Below are 14,286 nucleotides of genomic sequence, written 5' to 3' on the forward strand. Positions count from 1 at the left end.
GCGATATCAGTCAGGCGCACGGTTGTAGGCCAGTGGCCGGCTACTGCCAAATCTCGCGAAACTCATTTTCCCTCCCGGGAAGTTGCCAGAACTAACTCTGGGCAGCATGGCTCCATTCTGGCTTCTCTAAGCGCTCACGAAAAACTTTATTGACAAAGCTTCCAGAGAACAGACAGTGGACTCAGGAGGCTGAAGCTAAACTGGATTGGGGCAGGAGAGCCAACAGCGAGGGGCGTCCCAGTGATCTGCCCTCAGTCTCTCCCCATTTGAGCCGAGCGTCTTTCAGGTTACTGGTTAGAGTGACTCCAATTCTCCCTTTTTTCCATAATTAAAAAAAAAAAAAGTTAAAATTTTCTTGGAAAAAGCCAAGGATCACATAGGAGTAAGTCCCAGTGAGACTTTTGTACAAGCATCGCGCCTTTCAGCTCCACCTCCGAAAGATTTCCAGCTTGCGTATCTCTTTCACACCAGCCCAGCAAACATTTATTGAATACTTGCTGTCTTCCAACCACCGTGCTGAGGACACAGAGGTGAGCAAGCTAGACACTAACCGTGGTCTCACAGAGTTCCAATGCCTTTAGGAATAAGATCGCACAGGAATGAGAAGCCACCTTTTCTCCCACTCGCTCACGTAGAAGGATCACCTGCTATCTAACATGGATTTGTATTGCTCTCTTAACCTTAATAAGTTAAAAAGCAAGGTGTCCCCGAGCCTGTTTACAGGTTGCAATGGGAACATAAATTTCCCTTCCACCACTATGCTCTTGGCTCCAGCCACCTGACCCTCTTTCTGCTCCTGAAACAGTCTGTCCTTCCTACCTGTTGGCCTTTCACTTGCTGTTCCTCTGCCTGGAACACTCATACTCCTGATTTCCCATCAGGTCTCGGCTGGAATGTCACCCTGTCAAAGAGACTTTCCTTATTGAAATTGTCTTTTTGGCTTAGTTGCTAGGTTTTTTAATTATCTATCACCCCAATAGAACAAAAGCTCCTCAAGGACAGGGACCTTGGCTGTCACCTTGTTTTCTTCTGGGTCAGTACCTAAAATAGCATCTAGCTAATAATACTTCAATAAGTATTTACTGAATAAATAAATGTACAAATTCCACCTCTTTTCTGGGCATTCCAACTTATTCCAATACCTGCGAATATACAAACCCACTCTTCCTCCTCTGCTTTCCTAGCTGGGAGCCCCTACACATCCCATGTACCTAAAAAGTGTACTGGTGCCTATGCCCACCTGCACCCCCACTTCCAGAAAGAATGAAGTCCCTCCTCTAATGCCTTTTCTGTCGGCCAATTCAGCTGGGCGGGGCCTGCTCCTTTAATCTGGGCCCCACCTGCTCTGGTCAGACAGGTTTGGAGACACAGGTAAAGAGAGGGAGACGGAGAGAAATACTTGTAGAGCCAGCAGGGAGCTGGGCAGCTCCTTCCCAGACACCGGCCAGGACCCTCCACCTGTCTCCAGATGGAAAGTAAGAGGGTGTCATGGGTCCAAACTGCGAGGAGGGGTAGAAGCGTCCTTGTGGAAAAGGAGGGAGCAGTGAGGTGCAGACCAAATGGCAGGGTGGAAAGAAAGGCAGGAGGAGAGACATGGAAAACAGCCATTATTAAACCTGGAAGTTGGGAATGGACAGACCCCAGCCCTGTGGAGGTAGATGAAGTAGGCCAGTGAGGTGTTTGGAATCTGACCAAATACCCAGATTGGAGCTGAAGGGACAGGGTGCCCTGGGACAGCTAGCTCCCTAGGACATATTTGTAGGCAAATCACGGGCATCCACTGCCACTAGAGTTCCACGTGGTGGTCTGCAGGGGGAAGGGCAGGTGGGAAAATAGGGGGGCAGCTTCTCTAGTCACAGGAAGGTCCTGGGTGGAAAGGAAGTTCTTGGCAAAGTTCTAGACACCTCCTCTTTCTCCCTTTCCTGGATTAGGGTGGCCATGACCCCAGGGGTTTTGGTGGAGTGGGGCAGAAGGCGTGGGTAGGCCAGCTGAGGCCATAACTGCCAGGACCTGTGCCCCCCTGACTCACCGTCTCCTGCTGGTTGGCATTTGGTGTCGAAAGGGAGCCTCCATTTCAGCTGCTCACTTCCCTTCCACCTCCCTCTGTTTCAACACCTTCCTCACAGCATGTTCTCCTTAAGGTCCCAGATGGGGCTCAAGCCCATCAAGGGTCTGTCCTGGAGAGTTCCAGCTCTGCCCGCTTGTCCTAAGGGCCAGAGGACAGGGGCACTGACAGAGCTTCCCTCTGCTCTCTCCAGGGTGACATGACCTCGCTGTAGACCCCAGAACTGAGGCCTCAGCATGACCAAACCTGAGACCGTAGCCCTGTTGGAAGTGAAGGGGTCCGAGGCTTTGGAAAAGAGCCCACCTCAGGCTTTGGTTCCCAATGGCCAGCAGCCAGAAGGGGAAGGTGGGGCTGAGTCCCCCAGAGCTGAGTCCCCCAGAGTGGAGTCTTCGGTTGGGTCTCCCATGGCTGGAGAGGGGACTGAGGATGGTCTGGACAGCACAGTGAGCGAGGCTGCCACCTTGCCCTGGGGGACTGGCCCCCAGCCCAGTGCTCCGTTCCCAGACCCCCCCGGCTGGCGGGGCATTGGGCCAGAGTCCCTAGAGTCAGAGCCACCTCCCAGGCCAGAGGAGCCATCCGAAGATGATGTGAACCTGCTGCCTGAGAAGGCAGCCCGCGCCTTTGTGCCCATCGACCTACAATGCATTGAGCGGCGGCCCCAGGAGGACCTCATAGTGCGCTGTGAGTCAGGCGAGGAGGAGCGCCGGGCCTTTCTGCCCACCCGGGCCACCCACCCTGAGCCCCCTGAGCGCAAGTGGGCTGAGGCAGTGGTGAGGCCACCTAGCCGGTCCTGCAAGGGCTGTGGGAGCCGTGAGGGGCTGAGGGCCGTGGCCTCGGTAGGGGCTGCCCTCATCCTCTTCCCCTGCCTACTGTATGGGGCATATGCCTTCTTGCCCTTCGATGCCCCTCGGCTGCCCACAGTGAGTTCCCGTCTGGTCTACACGCTGCGCTGCGGGGTCTTTGCCACCTTCCCCATCGTGCTGGGTGAGCTCGGGGCCCTTCAGAAGAAAGGGGACATCTGGGAACTAGACTCGAGGAGGGTGGGACCTGCTGGTTTGGGGAGCAGTTGGGTTTCCCTTCACTCGAGCTGGACCCCTCATGGCCTCCTGTGCCCTGCCACCTGTGTGTCCACCCATCTTAGGACCACCTCAGCCCCACTGTGTATAATCTATGCACTTTCCTTCTGTGGGGCCTGCACCCTCCACTGTGAACCCTGGCCCCAGCTTCCTGCCTAAAGCTCCTTCCTCCTGTCTTTCCTGACTCTGTGTGCTCCCCAACCCCACCCCAGGAATCCTGGTATATGGGCTGAGCCTGCTGTGCTTTTCTGCCCTACGGCCCTTTGGGGAGCCCCGGCGGGAGGTGGAGATCCACCGGCGATATGTGGCCCAGTCGGTGCAGCTCTTCATCCTCTACTTCTTCAACCTGGCCGTGCTTTCCACCTACCTGCCCCAGGACACCCTCAAGCTGCTCCCACTGCTCACTGGCCTCTTTGCCATCTCCAGGTGAGTTGGGACTGTGGGTGGAGCTTGAGGGCAAGGCAGTGATGCTAGAGGGACCCAGGCAACTGAATGGCTGGAGAACCAGGGACAGGGGTCTTTCTGGATTCTGCATCAGCCCAAATGTGCATCCTGGAGCAGTGAGTCCACTTTCTCCCTTGCACTTGACCTCACCTGGTAGTGGGTAATCAGCTCATATGTCTTCTCATAGGAAGCTGACTTCAGAGACATATATACCAACCTAGAACCTGAAGGGCCTTCAGGCATCATCCTGACCAACCTCCCACCCGTTGTAGCCACTCCTCTGTGGCACTCTGGTCTAGTGGCCATTTGGCGTCTTGTTGAACACCCCCTCAGATAAGGGGCTCAATTCTTTATAAGACAATCTGTTTCACTTCTTAAAGGTCCTGATTGTTATAAAGGAGCCCTGGTGGCACAATGGTTAAGTGCTCAGCTGCTAACTGAAAGGTTGGAGGTTCTAACCCACCACTGCTCTGTGGGAGAAGAGACCTGGCGATCTGCTCCTGTAAAGATTACAGCCTGGGAGACCCCATGGGGCAGTTCTACTCTGTCACACTGGGTCTCTATGAGTCAGAATCGACTCGAGGGCACACAACAATTATTAGGAGTCCCTGGGCATTGCAAATGACTTGCACCCACTACTAATCAAAAAGTTGACGGTTTTGAACCCACCCAGTAGCACCATGAGAGAAAGGCCTGGTGATCTGCTTCCATAAAGATTACAGCCAAGAAAACCCCACGGAGCTGAATTCTACTCTGTAATACATGGGGTTGCCATGAGTCGGAACTGACTTGATGACAACGGGTTAACTGTTAGAAAGTTTTTATGTTGTGCTGAAAACTGCTGCCCCGACCCTGATCTCTGGAATTGCCTAAGACAAATTCAGGCGTTTGATGACAGCTCTTAAACCCCCTAGCTCAGCACCCTGCTACCCAGTCTCTTTCTTTGCTAACTGCCCAGGTCCCTTCACTGTCCCAGGTCCTTTCCTCTGGGCAGGAAATTCTCCTGCTTGTTAATGGGGACCCTTCAAGGGCACTGTCCTATTCATGCAAACCATGGCCACATTAGCTCTCATGGTAGCGTCATTACTCTCCTTTCATTCAGAGTCTGCAGTCCCCTGAAATCCTTAGGGCTTTTTCCACGTGAACTACTGTTCACCTGGAAGGCATCTTTGAATTTCTGAGCCCAAACGCAGGTCTTTCCATTTTTCCCTATTACATTTCCTCTTGTTACTTTTGATACAGGCTTCCAGGTAGCTTTAACTGCTAAAATATTATTCCTTATATCAAGCTAAAATGTGCCTTCCTGTCACTTTTGATTGTAGTCTAGTGGTCAGCTGTACCCCCCTCCCCCAGCCTCCTGACCATCATGCAGCTTTGCCTTTTCTCTCCGTAAATGTTTCTCAAGATAAATATGTTCCTGCTTACGTAACTCAACCTCCCATCTCTCTTGGAGAATGCTGGTCTCAGGGAGAAGTTGGCTTAAGCAGTAAGAATCATTAGGGAGCTAAAGGAAGACTCAGCAATTATCCGGTCCAGCCGCCTCATTTTATAGGACTGGAATCCAGGTCCCTTCCTCCTTCTATCCAGGCTCCTTTCTTCTCTTCCATGGCCAAGTTGCCTTAGCATTTTGTGCCTGTTTCATCATCTATAAAATGCAGTTGTTGTGAGGACTGAATGAGTTAATTCCTGTAGGGTGCTTACAGCAGCCAGGCACTTGGGAAGGCTTGATAAATGTGGCCTCTTACTGTTATCCCATGCTGCTTCCTGGTACAGTCCAGAAACCGCAGTTACTCTTCCCTCCCTTTCACAGGTGAAAAAGCAGTTTTGTAATGAGTGGTCAGTCCTTTTTATATTAAGCAGATGCTGCTCCTCCAATCCCCATTGAAGGATGTGTATTTTGTTTTTCCGAAAGGGAAAATTTGGTGGCTGACCCATCCCTCTGGGCTTCAAGCCCTCGTGAAGCTGGCTTCTCCTCTTTTTCCTCTGCCCCTTTAAAAAGACATGAGGCTTGGGTTCAAATCACAGCTTTGCTATTTCCCAGATGTATAACCTTGAGCCAGTCTTATTTAACCCCTTTGGAGCCTTAGTTTCCTCATTGGCAAAAGAGGAAATAAACACACTGAAATGCACTGCCGATGTAAAAGAATGAGGAAGCTGTTTATATACTGATATAAAATTATCTCCAAGATACGTTAAAAGAAAAAAATCAACGTGTAGAACAGTGCATATAGTATGCTGCTGTACTTCAAAAAAGGGAGAAAAAGAAAACAAAAATCGTTTCGCTCATCCTATGTGTGTAAAAGATCACTTGAAGCACAAGAAACCATAACACCGGCTGCCAGGGAGTCAGGAAAGGTACTATATGCATGGGGGTACCTTTGAATTTTGAACCATGTCAATGTATACTACCCATTCGAAAATTTTTAATTAAAATTTGAAAAATATATAAAAGAGGAGGATAAATATACCGGTTTCATAGAGATGTGGATAAGTCTAATAGTGCTGTTCAAGTAATTAGCACAGTACCTGGCACATTGTAAGTGCACGAATATTGGCTGTTATTAGTATACCAGCTGTATTCACCAGCCCCCATCTACCTCCTTCACTGTGTGTTCTCACCACCATCAGCCTATGCGCTTCCCTCGAGGGTGGTGGTGGTTATGAGCTGATGTCCAGTGGGCGACAGACTCATGGCCACCCCACGCACAACGGATGGGACTGTTGTGATCCATAGGATGGTCTGACCCTTTCTTGCCTTCGCAGGCTGATATACTGGCTGACCTTCGCCGTGGGCCGCTCCTTCCGAGGCTTTGGCTACGGCTTGACGTTCCTGCCGCTGCTGGCCATGCTGGTGTGGAACCTCTACTACATGTTCGTGGTGGAGCCCGAGCGCATGCTCACTGCGGCGGAGAGCCGCCTGGACTACCCGGACCACGCCCACTCCGCCTCCATCTACAGGCCCCGCCCCTGGGGCTGAGCCGCTGGCCCTCCAGTCTCCCGGGTTCGCGGGTGGGCTGATCCCGGATGGGCTTGGGGCACTTCTCTGAATGGGTTTGCTGGCCTGGACTTTGCCCCAATCCTGGTGCCTCTGAGGGATGAATCCCGCTACTGCCCTAGGGGTCCCATGCAATCAGAGCCCGCACCGTCCTCTGTTCCCCTGCCAGCGCGGCTCTTCACAGTCATGAGGCAGGGTTTTAGTTTTCTTGCAGGGAAAGAGATGAACCACTCCGTCCTTTAAGGATGCTGAGGGCACAGGGGCCAGAAACAGGGAGGTTTTTTCCTGAGCAGCCTCCCACCACTGCCACACAAGGCCCACTAATGCTGGACTCTGCCCCCTCCCAAGGCCCCTGCTAAGTAGGTAGCAGAGCCACAGCCAAACCTTTGATCATTTCTGTGTCTGACATGCTATGAGACAGGACTTTGAAGTTTGGTGAAAACCTTCCCTAGGGGGTCTGGGTTTGGGATGACCTGCCCTTTAGCCTCAGCCAAGATTATTCCAGTTGTCCCAACCCAGGGCTGCTGCCTCATCCCTTCCAACATATTTAGGCCCCTGTGACTTCCCACCTCTAAAGTGCCCACAAATCACACCTCTTGCATGGGAAAAGGGGAGCAGACAGGGAAACCTGCCTCCCAAGAGCACAAAAAGTGGCTGTGGAGTGAGTGTATGACCATGCATGTGGCAGCTGGGGAGTGACTGGACGGCACAGTGGCAAATGTTAACCGAGTGTGAGTATGTGCGTATATGTGTGTGGGGGACAATAAATTACTACCACAGACTTGATTGGTTGTTTCTTTGTGTTTGTCCCCTAGTCTCCAGCATCCCTTCCTTGATTCAGACTGTGCAGCAGAAACCTCCCAGCTCCACATGGTAGGGGGTGGCTGGTTGGAGCCTCTGTCCCATGGCAAGGGGGAGAACTAGGCCTGGTGAAAAACAGAAACACACCTTCCACACCCATCTCTGAGCCTGCCTATTCGCTGGAACCAGCCCAAACCGGCCCAACAACACTCATACATTGAGAGGCTGGAGCTCTATAAAAAAAAAGTCTATTTCACCACCTCCAGGGCAGCCAGCCAGTTAGAAAGCCTGTCATTCAGGCCTGTTAAGTCCCATCCAGGGGAAATGGGGAGGCGGGGAGGAGGAGCAGGGGAGGCAACACCAAGGGGACCCTTCCTCTACCAATAACCCCATCCCTGGCCTCCTCTCCAGGGTATGAAAGAAGCCCAACCTGGGAGTCTCCACACTGTCGAGGCTGGGGTTTGAGGTTCTGCAGAAAAGCAAGATGGCGTGGTTAGGAACATTGACCCTCCAACCTACAGAGGTATGAGGCACAGCAAGGCAGGTTCAGTGATGTCCTTCCCTCTAACAAGAGGGCCTCAATTTATGGGCTGGTACTCTGAGTACTGCTTGTGGTGCAGGAGCAGAATCAGGCCCCCGCCTAGCAGCATGAGCCCTGGAGCACCCAAGGCTACCGCCATGATACCCAGGACTAGTGGGGACAAGGCATCCACCGGAGGGGAGCCCATACCCAGGAGCATCGACCTAGAGCAAGCAGGGTGAAAAAGAGTTAGCAGGCTTAGGACAGAGGACTGGGAGGCTCAGCTCTCCCCCACCCCAATCCCCCAAACCCCTCAGACCAGGCCCTGGCTCTCACCAGCTGAGGTAGTATTGGTCCCAGTAGCCAGGGCCTGTGGAAGCCCCAAACGTCAGATTGAAGGCACAGAAGTTGGTCTGGGACCCAAAGTAGGCCTGGACAATGGGTGACTGGGGAAGAGAGTATGCCAAGGTGGGGTGAAGTGGGGATACTTGGCAGGGCAGGGCTGATTCTCGGCCCCTCTGCTTCTGTGAGAAAGCCACTGGTCGCCACTGCACGAAGCCTGATGGGAGGGAGCCCCACAGTAGCTGGTCCAACTGGGAAGAAAGACAAGGCAGAGTGAAGACGATCAACCCTTTTTGTCCCTCGTCCCCTCCCAGTCTCCATCAGTCACTAGTAGTGACAGGCACTGTGCCAGGGGAAGCAGGGGTCCAAGTCCTAGGCCTGGTTCTAGAACTGACAGGCTGTGCACGAGGGCTTCAGTCTCTGCTCTGTAGAAAGGAGGAGTCGTACTAGATCAGCACCAAGTCCTTTTCTAGCTCTGACATCCTGCAAGTCAGCACTCAGCTCCTTCCTTTGAGGCCCCTGCAGATCCCCACCTGCCAGACCACAAGTCACATGGCACGGCCTTCTGCCTGTCTCCTCCACTGAGTTAGATTGGTTAGCACTTTGCCCAGCACTTAGAGGAGCTGAATAAAGTGTTGCTAAATGTTAAATGTTTGAATGACTCTCTGAAGTCCTGATGGGGTCCCACCTACATGCCCCACCCATGTACCTCTCCACTGGAAGCCTGACCTGGAAGACAGCAGGTGCATATTCATCGTCGATGGAGCGCTGCTCCTGCACTGAGGGGCAGTCAGGGCCCTGGCTCAAGGTAGCTACCTCCAGCCCAAACAGGGAGCAGTTTCCCCGGGGAGAGGCCCCAGTCAGGACTACCTCCAGCTGGCAGGTGTCTGCCGTGTGCAGGAGGCGAGGGGGTTGGATTGGCCGGCCAGATGTGGAAAACGCCTGGACCTAGAAAGGAGGAGGCACAGGACATGTGGGAAGCAGATGAATGCCTGAGCTTGAGGTCCACCCCCATCATTAACTCCCACCCCCATAAATAAGCCTTAATTCCTTCTGATTCCCCACATTCTTACCCTGAACGACAGGCTGCCATTGACAAAAGCCTTGGTAAGGTCATGTATGGGGCGGCCTCGAAATGTGGCACTTAGGGTGGCAGGATCCAATGAGTCAGTGATGTTGTTCCAGGAGAACTCAGCCAAAGAGTATGGGGGATACGGTTTTCCTGGGAGCTTTGCTGTCACATCGGACACATTGGTGCTATCAAACTCAAACAGCTGGAGGACAGGGGTGGGACAGGACTGGGGTTGCCTGGGTCGAGCTTTCTCCTGGATCATCACCCTCCTACTCATTGGCCCCACCCCCAGTCTTCAGCTCCTCCCTCAAATGAGGATGAACCCCCTCCTCTGAGGCTCTTCCCTTTGGTTTCCCCCAACCTCCTCACCCTGGTAAAGACAAGGGCAGAAGAAAACTGGATGCTGTCCTTGGGGAGTACCATCAGGCCCTCATCAGGCTCAGGGGATAGCAGGCGGCTCCAGTTGACGCTCAGGAAGCTGTGAGGGGTGTTGGTGGCCACCAGCAGGACTGCTGGAAGCCCCAGGCTGCTCCATACATAGTGCAGCGTGGAGTTGGCACCCACTGCCCGGATATGCAGCAAGTTCTGGGGGGGCCCTGGCCAGCCAGGGACGGCCTCCAGAGATACCTGGAACAAGGAGTAGTGTGAATGAGGAGGGAGGGTTGAGGGAACAGGATCAGGGAGAGACAGAGGGCAAAGGAGATGCCTCAGTGGGGGGACTTGGGGAATACTGGGGAAGGGGCGGGATCTCTCAGAGACCGAGGCAAGAGACTTGGGTGTGGGAGCTAAGGGAATCCTGGGGGAAGGGGCAGAGGTGAGTTGGAGGAGATGGGGGTACAGCCAGTGGCAGATCAGGGCACAGGACTATGAGGAAGGGAAAAATCCAAGACTAGCCTGCACCTGGGTCCCTCAGGGCTGAGTCAGGGTCCAGACTTCATCTGAAGGTACAAAGTCCTCACATCCACCCTACTCCACAATTCTTTTACCCCTGGCTGCCTCCCCTCTCCCCAGATGGAAGAATCCTTCTCTTTGCAGCCAGGCCCCCACCCCTCATTTGCCCCATATTCCAGCCACCCCGAAAGGGTAGCATTTCCTGAAACCGCTGTTGTTCCTAGCCCCAGAGCCTCACCTGGCGGGTCTCCTCCCCCAGCAGACCAAACGGGGCTGCAGACAGAAGTAGGCTCAGGAGGAGTATGGGGCTGGGGGCACAGAGCCCCCAACCCCAGCTGGGCTCCCCACAGCCGCACATGTGGCCCAACTTCCGAACAGGCACCGGAAAGTCAAGTGACTTGGATTCAGCTGATCCCTTTAAAGGGCGGAGCCACCATACCAGTTCTTAAAGAGACCGCCTCCCTTAGCTCAGATTTCAGCTTGAGTTAGAATACAATTAGAACCATTGGGAGTTCGCCTTCCCTGACTTGGAGGACAAGCGAGACACCCCACAGGAGATATGTGGACACACTTCTGTCCTCTTCTACCCAGCTGGTCCCACTGCACAGTTGCCTGTAGTGGGCATGATGTCTGGATTTAAGATCCAAATGGGATCCCAATAAAATTCCATGGGAGAGGTAGTGCACCCCGGAGGGCTTTTATCAATCTAATATTTATTGAGCTCCCAGGTATGCAGGTTCTTGTTCTGGAAGAGTTACCAATTTTATTGTGGAGAAAATACGCCTCAGGAAGATAAGATACGAGAGCAGCACGTACATATTTGCCCAAAGAGGAAGGAAGTTGCGACTGGCTGAAGGAATGCGCTTCTTGTTGTCACTTTTTTTTTCTTTAATTTTGCTTGCTTTCAAATTAAAATTATATAGATAGTACAAAATCCAATAGGCACCAGAGAGTAACATCTTCATTCCCCAGTAACCTGGTTACTCCTCCAATGGACAAATCACCCGTTTCTTATGTATCCTTCCAAAGATATTTTATGTGTACTCAAGAACATGTATTTAAAATGCTGCACAACGATGGCACCCAAACACTGTTCCGCAGTTTGGTTTTTCCATTAATATATTGACAACTGTTCTTTACCAACACACTTGGAGCTACCTGATTCTACACAGTAATTGCAGGGGGGTGTTCTGAGGATATATCTAATCTAACCAGAACCATGATTATTTCCATTACTTTGCTATGGCAAACAATGGTGGAAGAAATATCCCCCCTTGGACATACAGCATGTCATGTGTTTGTACCCAAACCCATACGATGACTACCCAGGAGCAGCACTGCCCTGTCAAATGGCCCCTGTATGAGCTTTACCAATGGACACTCACACCATACTTTTGCATGCCCATTTCCCCACACCCCCAAAAGCGTTTACCAACCTAATTTGCCATTTCTCTTTGAAAAAGGTTAAGCATCTCATGTTTTGCAGAGGCATTCATTTTTGCTTCCCTGGGCACTGTTTATACCCTTTGCCTATTTTTCTGTAGGCCTTTTCTTACTTGCGAAGTCCTAAAAATTCTTTGTGGAAATTAACTGTGTTGTCACAAAGGACTCCCTTTTTTTTTTGGCCATGCAAATTCTTTATGTGGCTATATTTTTCCCCTACTCTAATATGCATTTTAAATCTTCTTTTCCCCCTGTGCTCTTAGTTTCACTTTTATATATGTATTTAAAATTTTCACCTGCCTGAAATTAAATTTTGCTGTAAAGAACAAAGTAGGCATCCAGCTTCATTTTCTTCCCCAAATGGCTATACTCGGTGTCATGGATTGAATTATGTTCCCTCAAAAATGTATCAACTTGGTTAGGCCATGATTCCCAGTATTGTATGGTTGTCCTCCATTTTGTGATTGCAGTTTTATGTTGACGATTACAGTGGGATTGTACCACTGCCCTTACTCAGGTCACCTCCCTGATTCATCGTAAAGGGAGTTTCCCTGGGGTGTGGCCTGTACCACCTTTTCTCTCTTAAGAGACAGAAGGAAAAGAGAAGAGCAAGAAAGCAGCACCAGGAGCAGAGTGCGCCCTTTGGACACAGGGTCCCTGCACCTGAGAAGCTCTTTGACCGGGGGAAGATTGAGGACAAGGGCCTTCCTACAGAGCCGACAAAGATAGCAAGCCTTCCCCTGGAGCTGACACCCTGAATTTGGACTTGTAATCTACTAGACTGTGAAAGAGTAAATTTCTTTTTGTTAAAGTCATCCACTTGTGGTATTTGTTATAGCAGTACTAGATAACAAACACTGGGATTCTCAAAGTTCCCTTATCTTTCTTAAGGAAAAAAGTACTTTTATATCTTCAGAGATATCAACTCTGAGAAATGGTAAAAATAAGAATAAAAGCCTTGGATGACTGAGTAGTGTGTTTGGTTAGTCAGGAATTCAAGCCTGCCCCATCACGCAAAAAGTTTTGCTTTATGAGGGAAAAATAGGATTTGACTTAATCTAGGAGTTTGACAGTGGGAAGAACCATCAACAAAGTCAGGAGGGTGGCAAAATTCTTTTCCTAAGTCTAGTGCCTAGGGTTCACGCAGGGCAGTAGAAGAAGTGACCTGTATGGTCCTTGAACACTGTTAAATTTAGACTTTGAGAACAGAGGGGCTTTGAAAGCTAGACTGGAGAGCACAGGCCGATCCAACACGCCAGTGGGATTTCCACAGGTTCACAACTAGTAGGCCTTGTAGGTACTTTTAATGACAGCAAGGAAGTCTACTACGTACAATTACCCAAGCACTTAACCATCAGAACGAAAAACAGGATGGACTTATTAACGGACAAATGACAGTAAAAAATTTACAGAGTATGACTACTTTTCTCTCTCCATAATTTCTCAGGTATTATGAGCATATTTCTTCAAGATTTAAATTTTTTTTTTTTTTTTGAGAACAAACCATTCTCTCTAAGGACTAAAAGCTCTAAGGGAACTAATACTGCAAGTAAAGAGGCAGGGACTTCAGCAGAAGGCAGGTGGGCTTATTGAGAGGCCCTCGTAGAAGAGGAAAAGCTGCAGGCTTTGGACTAGGCTAAGTAGGAAGCTAAAAATTGGTTGTTGAACAGTGCAGAGAGGGTCTCCAGCAGCCCTAACAAGCTCCTTCCCACCTCACACCTGGCAGACTGCCTGCATATGAACTCTGGGTCTGACACTAACAGCTTGTGACCCTTAGACATTTTATCTACGCTTTAGATCTCTAGCCATAAAATGGGAGATACTGCCTTCCTTAGAAGGTTGTTGTGAGGATTAAATGAGTTCACACACAGAGAGTAAACGTCTGCTACACTCAGATGCTATGTCCTAGCTATTACATCTACCTAGTAGTTCAATTTAGTATGACTAAACCCTAGGTCAGGGGGGAAGAAAAAAGGGCTGAATGTATGAATCATGACAAAGGGGAGGGTGGAAGGCTCAGAAGCTAAGAGGAAGGACACTGAAGAAATCAAAGGCTGGCCCCACCTAGCCTCCTGTGTCCCAGGGGCACTACTCAGATTTTTTTCCCTTGTGATAAAAACAAAGCCTAAGATGAGATTTAAATCTTTTGTTTCTGCTAGTAGGGTAGGCAGAGGTTGGACTTTGACAATACTGTGGCATAAGAATAAGCCAGTAAGTCAGAATGTAGTTTGGAATCACAAAGAACATTGAGAGCACTCCAGGTAGGCTAGGGAGGATTCTGAAAGCTACAGAATACAATACAAAAACGAGATGTTTCAGGGACAAATGCCTGAGCCCCAGCACAGACTGGGTGTTGCTCTACATACCACCACAGTTGGGAACACCTATCATTCAGACAGGTTCCTCCTGTTCTCTGGGTGGTCAATGTAAAGTGGTACTCTTAAACTTTGTATTCTTTTATCTTCAAAAAGGTCTTCCCAACCAAAATCTACTGAAAATCCTGAAGAACAGCCCTTCAAGAATGCAAATAAAGACAACTAATGACTTCACTCCCATCTCCCTTCCTCCTCAGTAAGGTTTTCTGTCTCTTCCCTTTTTGCCAGGAGGGAGAGATATGACCCAAGGTTGAAAAACACA

At 50.5% G+C, this 14,286-nt stretch overlaps 2 protein-coding genes across 3 annotated transcripts; one reads left to right on the forward strand and one right to left on the reverse strand.

Moving 5' to 3' along the window:
- Window positions 1-11: 11 nt before the first annotated feature.
- TMEM79 (transmembrane protein 79) lies at window positions 12-7,312 on the forward strand. The gene is made up of 4 exons (XM_064282717.1): window positions 12-1,475; window positions 2,259-3,049; window positions 3,354-3,567; window positions 6,349-7,312. Exons 2-4 carry the CDS (start codon window positions 2,302-2,304, stop codon window positions 6,560-6,562), a joined length of 1,176 nt encoding a protein of 391 aa, XP_064138787.1. The 5' UTR covers window positions 12-1,475; window positions 2,259-2,301; the 3' UTR covers window positions 6,563-7,312.
- A 300-nt stretch (window positions 7,313-7,612) lies between these two features.
- GLMP (glycosylated lysosomal membrane protein) lies at window positions 7,613-10,607 on the reverse strand. 2 transcript variants are annotated; one of them, XM_003415150.4, is made up of 6 exons: window positions 10,445-10,605; window positions 9,685-9,942; window positions 9,317-9,517; window positions 8,973-9,191; window positions 8,238-8,494; window positions 7,613-8,125 (listed from the first exon to the last, which is right to left on the reverse strand). In XM_003415150.4, exons 1-6 carry the CDS (start codon window positions 10,562-10,564, stop codon window positions 7,960-7,962), a joined length of 1,221 nt encoding a protein of 406 aa, XP_003415198.1. In that variant the 5' UTR covers window positions 10,565-10,605; the 3' UTR covers window positions 7,613-7,959. The 2 variants fall into 2 exon arrangements, with proteins under 2 accessions (XP_003415198.1, XP_010593135.1); XM_010594833.3 differs by lacking the exon at window positions 9,317-9,517 and having other exon boundaries at window positions 10,445-10,607.
- Window positions 10,608-14,286: the final 3,679 nt, after the last annotated feature.

This window comes from Loxodonta africana, chromosome 3, assembly GCF_030014295.1.
Source record: "Loxodonta africana isolate mLoxAfr1 chromosome 3, mLoxAfr1.hap2, whole genome shotgun sequence".
NCBI classification, from domain to species: Eukaryota; Metazoa; Chordata; class Mammalia; order Proboscidea; family Elephantidae; genus Loxodonta; species Loxodonta africana.

Bases quoted from the DNA above. Each gene is read 5' to 3' on its own strand.
- TMEM79 (XM_064282717.1), top strand. From the start codon at position 2,302: ATGACCAAACCTGAGACCGTAGCCCTGTTGGAAGTGAAGGGGTCCGAG. The intron at 3,050-3,353 runs GTGAGCTCGGGG...ACCCCACCCCAG, and splicing joins CACCTTCCCCATCGTGCTGG to GAATCCTGGTATATGGGCTG. The intron at 3,568-6,348 runs GTGAGTTGGGAC...TTGCCTTCGCAG, and splicing joins GGCCTCTTTGCCATCTCCAG to GCTGATATACTGGCTGACCT.
- GLMP (XM_003415150.4), bottom strand. From the start codon at position 10,564: ATGTGCGGCTGTGGGGAGCCCAGCTGGGGTTGGGGGCTCTGTGCCCCC. The intron at 9,192-9,316 runs GTAAGAATGTGG...CCTCCTTTCTAG, and splicing joins ATGGCAGCCTGTCGTTCAGG to GTCCAGGCGTTTTCCACATC. The intron at 8,495-8,972 runs GTCAGGCTTCCA...CTTTCTTCCCAG, and splicing joins ATGCACCTGCTGTCTTCCAG to TTGGACCAGCTACTGTGGGG.